Below are 9,810 nucleotides of genomic sequence, written 5' to 3' on the forward strand. Positions count from 1 at the left end.
TTAAACTCGAGTTTAGGACTCAAACTCGAATTCAAGTTTCTCCTTCAACTCGAGTTCAGAAACTCCAACTCAAATTAATGAACAGTATTTTTTCTATTCTTAAAAATGCTATAACTTTTTCGTTTTAATTCTGATTGAGATGATTTTTTTATGCGTTGACAACGAAAAGACGAATAAAACCCGACCCATATACCCTATTAAAATTTTTCATTAGCATTGAATTTTTATTAAAATACTATCTAAATACAAATTCAAGTTTTGACTCACTCAAACACAAACTCAAAAAGATTATTATCTCAAACCATAACTCAAATGTACACAACCAAACACAAACTCAAGTTACAAGTTCAACTCAAATTATAACTCAAATTCAATTTAAGAATTATACTCAAGTTAAACTCTAAAAGAACAAGTCCACATTTTCTTAATTTTGAGAAGCACTCAGAAAAAAGTTAGCTCACTTGTGTTTGCATGTTCTTTGCCACAATACAATGCTTGAATTTGAATTCTCAAAATCTTGACAATCTGCCTAAAGTCTCTCTCAAGTCATAAATACACTAAAAAAAGTGCCCCCTCCTAAGCGAAAAGCGGAGCAGAGAATTAGATGGCCAAGGATAAGAGTAGTGACTTTTAGAACTATTCGCAGCGCTACTTCTGCTGGATTTGCACGTCTCATTATGAGCACCTTTCGGAATGTCCTTTGAATCCTGGAGCTGCTCTAGTGCTGTTACCACTTCATCCATGTTTGGCCTATACTTGGAGTCTATAGCAAGACATTGGAGTGCAAGGTTGGCCGCCTTTGGGGTCCAAACTAAGAGAGTACTGGCCTTCAAGACATGAAGAAATCTACATTTGTTGGTGAGATATGGTTTTGCCCAATCCACTAGGTTGTGTTGTCCGGTTGGTCGGTTCTTGTCTATAGCCTGTTGTCCAGATAACATTTCTAGAAGAACAAGTTCAAAACTATATACGTCGCTCTTGGTAGTAAGATGACCTTTCGAGCAACAGATGAAATTCATAATGAGAAGAAAAGATATGAAATAGCACCTACGTTTCCCTAGTAGGTCGTTCATCAATCTATTCATATCCAGCCAACTTAGAAAGTGCTACTTCTCGTGCACTTTTCTCAATTTAATAAAAATTATTAAAAAAAAGTCATAGACAACGGAATGTATAGCCTGTTTGGTTAGAGGATTCGTTCTCTTATTCGAATTATGGTTCATGATTCGCTACAGTATTTTCTCTCACAAAAAACACACGTAAATCGAAAATGGTTCTAATCTCATGATTCTAATCCATGAACTAAACGGGCTCTAAAATTTCATGATCAAACTGTTATAGATAATCTACAAAACTCGTTATTGAGTCTTTAAAGCATGATTCAACTACCATAGTTTTCACCACTTAATCGTAAAATATAAAATATCTCCAAAGTCATATTATCACATGTCAACGAGACTTCATAATCTTGTACTCAGTCAATCTCTTACCAAGCCTAATCATCAACATGACTAACTTGCACCACAAGAACTTTAATGAGCTCACGCTCAGTAAGCAGAAATTATACATGCAATGACATGATGCATGAGCTCGTGACTCCTATTGTGCCATTTAGCCTTTATAAAGCATAATGCGCGCATTTTTAGGTTTCCTTGGGGCGGGTAGACATCCTTTCATCAATTTCTAGGACCACAAATGCCGTTGTGTGGCGTCCCACACTGCAAGTCCTCGTCAGGACAGTCTCTATTGAGAAATAATAAGGTCCACAGTCTCCTTCGAGACAATCATATCAAGTCTCCTTCGAGATTGACTTCCCTCGAGACCTTTTTATTAATAACATTTTTATCTCCATCTAGATTGGCCTCCATTGAAGCCATTCTATCATATGGATCATGCCCCGTCTTAAAAACTCTTGTTTCCTCCAGAATTTGACCTGCATCATCTTTAATTGCCTGTCTCCAATCCAATCTCACCCAAAAATCTCATAAAACCATTCCTTTAACATTTTCATATCATTTCTCAAATTTAGGGTACAATAGTATAATTATAAAAATCACGTGCTTGATGAATACTCCAGGTGCATAATATAAATCTCATACAAGAATGCTTATAAGTTAAACATATCAATGAGCATATAAATCATATAATCATAAAAATCATGCGCTAAAATTATTGTCGTTCTTGTGATGCAGTTGAAATTTAACTTCTACTTACCTCAAATCAGAGCAATAACTAAGAAATAGAATGATGAAAGTATCCACATCAAGCTACGCACTGGAAGCCTTGAAAAGCAAACTGCTATTGAATTTTGCTCTTCTTGTTATTAATATCTCAGTAGGAGGCATAGCCTATAACTGACTATGACAAGTTTTTTATAGAAGCTACACGCAAGTGTCAACAAAGTAAGAATGGAGCTGCTTTTTATATATTCCAGAGTAGTGACCGACAACTTCATGGCGGCTATATCATTTTTCTTTTTTTACATTAATACTAAAATAATATAACTAACATGCACGCCTATTTGCATACATGTTAGAGCTTCCACTTAATTAAAAAAAATAGCAACTAAACTAAAATCATGTCTACTTTTAATTAGTCAAGGAATAGTTTCATAAATCAATTAAATGATAAATTGCTAATTTCTCATACTTGTCATTCTAATAAAAATACTAAAATCCAATGATTCCATTCTAAATCATTTTTATAAATCTTATGATACAAGTTAAGCTAGAAGCTCAAGAAAACTGGATATTACAACTTTCCCCCTCTGTAAAAAAATTTTGTCATCGAAATTTGATAAGTCAGATTTCTTCAATTCAAATATCCTCTAGCGTGTCTAGTATCTGTATTTCTCAATTTAATTTCTTTCATGTCCAATAATGGAGTTTAACTTATACGCTAAAGACCTAAAATGTGCTATATCTAGTCACTCTAATTTCTCATAACTCAGTTGATCCTTCTTGTGTAGTTTTGGCAACATATGGCTTTTTTTTTAAAAATCCCCTATTATCAATAGCTAATTATCTCCACTATGGAGGGTCAAGTGTTGATCTTATAGGGAGTACGATCTCTATCTTATTAGTCAAGTGTTGTGTTGATCTTATTGGGAGTACGATCTCTACTGTAACAACCTATTTAAAAGTTTACGTCCTTCAAAACATTCAAACTCCAAAATTATCCTCGTGATTCCTTTTTTTTCTTAATCTCATAGACTTGCATAGAATTTCCTATGGTTTTGAGTTCAGAGAAGCCAAAGCTCTTTATGTCAGGGGACCGCAAAATATTATCCTCGCTTCTAGGAGTTAACAATGTTGAAAAGATGAGAATTTGCGACTCGAGTTCGTGCTTTTAGAATTAAACCCTTCAACAAGACCCAAAGAGACATTTCAACAAGGATTCGCTAGCAAATCAGGGACCTAAAAAATGCAAGAATTTCACTATAAAATACGCATCACCAGAATTAGTTTTCACATACCAAAGCCCAAATAAATACCGGAAAGGGACAATTGAGCATACAAAAATTCACCCAATTTATATGCAAAATAAACAAATCTATGAAAAATTAACCTACCATGAAACAAGCAGAACACTTTTCACCCCCAACAAAAAGGACAGAACACATCAATTACCACTTTTAAGCTTTGTTTTCTAGGAAACAAATAAGTAACTCCTAGGGGAAAAAAAAGGGAACCAAATACATTCTCATTAATATTAAAAGATCACCAAGGATTTTAAAAAATATTTCAAAGCAATCACATATACAATTCACCATTCCAAGAATAAATGAGTATTTTGATTAATAAAAAAAAGAAAAAAAAAGAAAGCCTATTAACTTAGACCTTGTTCGTTTCGCTGATTCGAGTTTAGAATTCGAGTTTTGTTACAGTAAAAAGCTCTCATAAACAATCACATCTAACTTTTTTACTGCAGTAAAAAGCTCTCACATACAATCACATCTCAACTCGAATTTTAAACTCGAATCAGCGAAACGAACGAAGCCTTAGTCAACAATTCATTGACCACAACCCATCTCATCAATCAATAAGAAAACAATGCCATCTAAAATAACCAGTCCCACGATTTTCAACTTCATGTGTTTACTTTGTTTACATATATGTTCTTGTGTATATATATATGCGCGCACACACACATATATATACACACACGTATATGTTCTTACATATAAAACCACATTGCTATTTATTGTTACTCGTCTATTTTTTGCAACTTGATATACTGCATATAATCCTCCTTATATGACTTGGGCGAGTTGTCTGTCAAGCGGGCAGGTAGTTTTCTTTGCTGTTTTGTTATAGCCATGGTACAATTGATTCCATTTTGATATGTTTTTGATGTATTAGTTGTTAAGGTTGATGCACTATAAAATAGTTAAAAATCGGATGTATTTTGACTGGATGAAAAAAAAAAAAAAAACCACCATGTAAGTTATATAATTAGTCATATATGAAATCAACATTGTGTGTAATATCATTAACAATAATAATCCTCTTTATATGACTCAAGTGAATAATCCTCTTTATATGACTCAAGTGAATAATCCACTTTATATGACTCAAGTGAATTGTCTGCTAAGCGGACATGTAGTTTTCATTGCTGTTTTGTTATAGACTTGGTACAATTGTTTCCATTTTGATATGTTTTTGATGTATTAGTTGTATGGTTGATATTTCTCTTAGTTTATATATACGAACTCCACCATTTGTTAATGATACTAGTTGAAACAAGGCGCGAACTCAGTGTGGGGGACAATTGCAAGTGTATGTTACAAATAAAGAAGTTTACTTCTTAATGACAACTATTTATATCAAAGCACAAATTTCTTCCCTTGATTCCTGGAATAACAAAAATAGTGTTATTTCATTCTCAATAGTCATTAGAAAAGCAAGCTTCAAGTACTCATGCAAGGACAAAGGAAAGAAGAGAAAATGTAATAGAAAAACAAGCAAATCTATTAAAAAAGAAATAAGAAGCAATATGAAAGAGATTGTGCTGTACACACCGCAAACAAAGTACATACTATCAAAGTACATACACAACTGTTCAAAGGTCAATAACTTGTTAGGTCAAAATCAAAACAAACTTCATGAAACATGGTTAAGTGTATAAGAACAAAGTTGAAGTGCAATCTAAACAATAGTTTCCAACATAATCCTTAGATTCTCCAACAACTATCTTGTAGATCTTTCATATACAGCATTAGCATGAAAAGCAATCAAAATTGAGAACACCCAAAGTAAAATGATAATTTAGTTGCCAACGAAGAGAGGAGAGGTATAGAGGTCTGGAAGGCAACAAATTTCTTCCGACAAAGAAAAAAGGAAAAAAAAAATAAAGAAGAAAAAGACAACAAACAACTAAAAAAGATCAACGTATGCAGGGATAGGAAATAGGCTATTTCATGTGAAGCCCACTTCACCTAACTACTAACAGCACTCCATCAACTTTTCGTCACAAAGCAATGAAGTTCCTTAGTTTGGCTTTAATACTAAGAGATTAAAAAGACATGGGCATGAATACTCAGATTAAAATGTAAAACTATTTAGGCAAAAGCAACTTATTTCATTCCCTGACCAGTAAAGGGTTTTTATTTTATTGTGTGTGTCTCAAAACAAAAGAACCTGTAGTTCAATCTTTCCTGATGAATAAAATAAAAGAAGTCCAAAAGAAAAACAAAAGAGTTATCAGCTCCTTTAAAAATAAACAATAAAATGAAAGGGAAAAAAAGTCAGGAAGAAACATTCTTATGTTTAATTAGCTTATATAACAATCAGCACATAACTTGGTCAAAATCAGTTGTTTTTTATACGACAAAGAAGAGTGAACGAAACTAATAGCTCGTATATATCATATTATGCCATCATGTTGGGAAGTAGCAATGAGTCTTCATACTGATGGATCCTTTCACCGCTCTTAATTTGTGATTGAGTGCACAAAATACGAAAACCTTTGTGCACACTAATTCAACAATGAATCCATTGACACAAGAAAAAAAAAAAAAACAACTAAAAAAACCAGAAGAGACACCTAGGAATAATCAATTGAATTACTCCACAATAGACCCATCCTTCGCCTCCACTCCATGTAGAAAAGTTGATTTCTCCTCTCATAGGAGCAGTGCTGAATGTACCAACAACCATACAAACAAAAGAGATACACAAGCATTCTTAGATACATCTCCAGCAAATGTGATATCTCCAGCAAATGTGATATCTCAAACTGAAGTCGGAAACGATTATTTTACAAGAACAAATCCTTTGACACACAAAGGAAAACAAAAGGCAACTTACAAAACCCATAGCAGGCAACGACCCAACGAAAAAAAGAAATGAAAAGGAGAAATAAATAAATAAATAAAAACAGAGCAGGCAGTGAGTATGGGAATAGGCGCGCCGGATAAACCAGAAGAGAATGAGAGGTAGCACAGCAAGAACAAGAGAAAAAAGAGTTAGTAGGAAAAACCAAATCGGAGCAGCAAGCCAAACCCAAAACAAACAAAATCCAAATTAAGAAAGCACAAGGGACCTCTATATAATAACCCAATAGTTTAGTTTCAGTCCCAATAACGATGGTGTAATTCCAATATAATTTTGTAAAATGAGAGTTTATTAGTGTGCCATAAACGTTTATAGAGAAAATCTCATACAACTTGAAATTTAACAAAACACACATCACCAGAATATAGAATGAAACAGAGGATAATGGGGATAATCATATTTAGAACGCTAAATTTCAATTCCTTAGCCTATCACTCAGATTTCCCCAAAGTTTTCAAGTCACAAACTGAAACAACAGATTTGAAACGAAAAACCATATTTTCAATCACCTTCAATTCATATGATTTCAACCAAAACCCGAAGAACTTTGCATATAACCTCCCATCAATATTTTTCAACCAATTTCTTCAACAAAATCCGAAAATATCAAAGGAAAATTCATGAAAAGATTTGCAGACCAAGAGCGGTACCCTAAATCTGATTTTCAGGTTGTTTTGCTGCAAAATGTTCACAATCCCACCAACAACGATTTCTAAGGAGTTGGTCCAATTCTTTTGAAGAATCTGCTGTGACTTTGACGAGAGAGGGCTGGTGTTTTTCTGCAGAAAGTGCGAGGAAAAGAAAGAGCGAGAATGAGAGTCGATGGGGCAAAGGGAGCGCAGAGAGAGAGGGGAAAAAAAAAAAAAAAAACTGTTACATACGAGTGAACATTGAGCGCTCAAGCGCTTTCTATTATGTAGATTACACACAATGTGGTGAGCGCTCAAGCGCTTTCTATTGTACAATTGCTTCCCATTAGTGTACCTTGAGTTAAGTCCAAAGTTTATAAACAACTTCCTAATTCAATTTGGGATTTTTTAGGATTAGAACTCAAACAGTTAATTTAGTTTCCCATTAAACTTCGGATAAAAAACGAATTTTAAAGCAACTCTGCAATCCGCTGACAATTCAACAATGAAAATATCAAAAACCTGCATTTTGAGTTTGATTTCAAAATAAATTTACAGGAAATCACTAAAACTAGTTTCCAAACACTTCAGTATACTCAAGAACTGAGAATATCCAAATTTAACCTGTATTCAGTCACAATTTATTCAAATTTAAACCTAAACCAAAATTCATCAAACGTAACCAAAATCATACTTTCTTAAGCCAAGAATTCAAATACAAGAGTGGATTTCTCAAGAAATCTTACCTCTAGCTCGTTGAAGAAGCCTTTTTCTCTTCCTTCATAAAAAATAGGAGAAGGTCATTTTACTAATTTCACTTTGTTGGAAAGTCATTCTAGCATTAATTAAAATTTTTTAGAATAACTTAAAATTTTAATGTTAAGAAAATTTAAAAATTTTAATGACATGATTAATTAAAAAAATTAATATTAAGCATACTAATATATCACAATTAACATAATTAAACTGATTTAATTCTTCCAGTTGTTGCATGTCTCTGTCTAAATATTTTTTCCTTCAAACCCTCTCAATACACTTTTTCACATGTAATCAATAAATAATTCAATGTCTAGTTCATCACAATAAAAACGTTTTTCTGCTTTTAAAAAAAGAACTAAAAGAGTAGAATTTAAATCAAAAAATGAGTTTTTTTAGTCCATTTTATCAGTAGTCTCAATTTTTAACTTTTAAATCTAATTAAAATTATATCAAATTTAAAAAAATATACAACATAAACAAATTCTAATATATATTTAACAGTTAAAAATAAAAAACTACATGTAGTTTATATTTACAAAAATTACCAAAAAAAATCCTCAAAAAGAACTTAAAACTTTTAAAAAAGTTTTAAAACTTCAGCCTAACTATATAAAAGAGTAGAAATTTGCTCTACGGTACGTCGCGGTCATCATTTATTATACACATCGTTTTGGTGCCTTTTTTTCTTTTCTTTTCTTTTCTTTTCTTTTCTTCTTCTTTTTTTTTTCTTTCTTTCCAAGCCTTTTCTTTACTTTTTTCTTATCTTTATTATTTTTAGAGCCTTTCTTGAGTTGACCTCTATATTGATAGTGTTAGTTTTTAATCATTAAATTTAGTCAAATTCACATTAAATTAAAAAAATACATAATAAATAATTTTTGTTACAGATGTGATGGTTAAAAAATAAAAAATTACTAACAGTTTATTTTTGTATTCCATTAAAGAAACTCCCTTATTTTTAAACTTAAAAAGAATAATTTCCGTTCTTCTTCTTCTTTTTCTTTTAACTCTTTATTTATTTCTTTTGTTTTCCATACCCATTAAATTTTAAGTCTTAAATCCTAATTCTAAATCTCAAATCCTAAATTAAATATATAAATAGTAAATATGTGACTATTGCTCATCCTTAGTAGTCTAAAAGGGTGAGATTTTGGCCCTTTACCTTTTCTTTCTTTCACTTTTACTTTTAGAGGCTTTCTCTGGCTTGCAAAAATGAACTATTGGGTAGTCCCTTATTTTTTAGCTATTTGATCTGTATTAAAATATGTTTGTTTTACATATTTTTTTATTTGATATGATTTTGATCGAATCCAACGGACAAAAATTGAGACTACCGTTAGAGCAGACTTTCAGAGAAGCTCCGTTAGTTTCAACTCAATTATTTATTATTATTATTTTTTTGTATGTTATAATAGTCCAAAACGATGAGTTTTAGGTATTTTTACTTTCTTTTCTCTTTCTTTTTAACCTTTTGACTTAAACTACTATTAACATATGTTTTTTTTTCCTCATAAAATTAAGTGTAGGAGATTCAAATTTTATAATTTATAATAGAGTAAGGAGTTAAGTTACTATTATAATATGTCTTCTACTACTTAAAATATAATTTTTGAAATTTTAAGTAAAATTTTTCTTATAATGTATATTGCTAGTATTTTACATTATAAAAACTTCAATTACAACTCCAACATACGTACATGATACATAGCTAAACTAGTATTGAAAAAATATAACAAAAGTACTGAACTCCAACTAGTAATGATAACAACAATAACACATATTAATAGCAAAAAACAACAATAACAACATCAGTAATAATAATAATCAGAATAATAAGTGGTGTTCGTTTACCCGTTAGTGTCAACCACTTAAACTTTGAAAATGTGCATTTAATTAATGTATTTATACTATAATTTAAATTATAATTTATAATTTACTATAATATTATTTTATATAAAAAAATATACATAAATTAAAAATAATTCTAAATCATAATTTTAAATCAATAACACCTGTTTGGTAAAAAGATTCATTCTCTGATTCGAATCATGATTCATAATTCGCTATAATATTTTCTCTCATAAAAA

At 31.3% G+C, this 9,810-nt stretch overlaps 1 protein-coding gene across 1 annotated transcript; it reads right to left on the minus strand.

Annotated features, from left to right (window-relative positions):
* Positions 1-557: 557 nt before the first annotated feature.
* LOC21392573 (receptor-like cytoplasmic kinase 176) lies at positions 558-941 on the minus strand. Its single transcript, XM_010108488.1, has one exon. The coding sequence runs from the start codon at positions 939-941 to the stop codon at positions 558-560; it is 384 nt and encodes a 127-aa protein (XP_010106790.1).
* Positions 942-9,810: the final 8,869 nt, after the last annotated feature.

This window comes from Morus notabilis, unplaced genomic scaffold, assembly GCF_000414095.1.
Source record: "Morus notabilis unplaced genomic scaffold, ASM41409v2 Scaffold1023, whole genome shotgun sequence".
Taxonomy (NCBI): domain Eukaryota; kingdom Viridiplantae; phylum Streptophyta; class Magnoliopsida; order Rosales; family Moraceae; genus Morus; species Morus notabilis.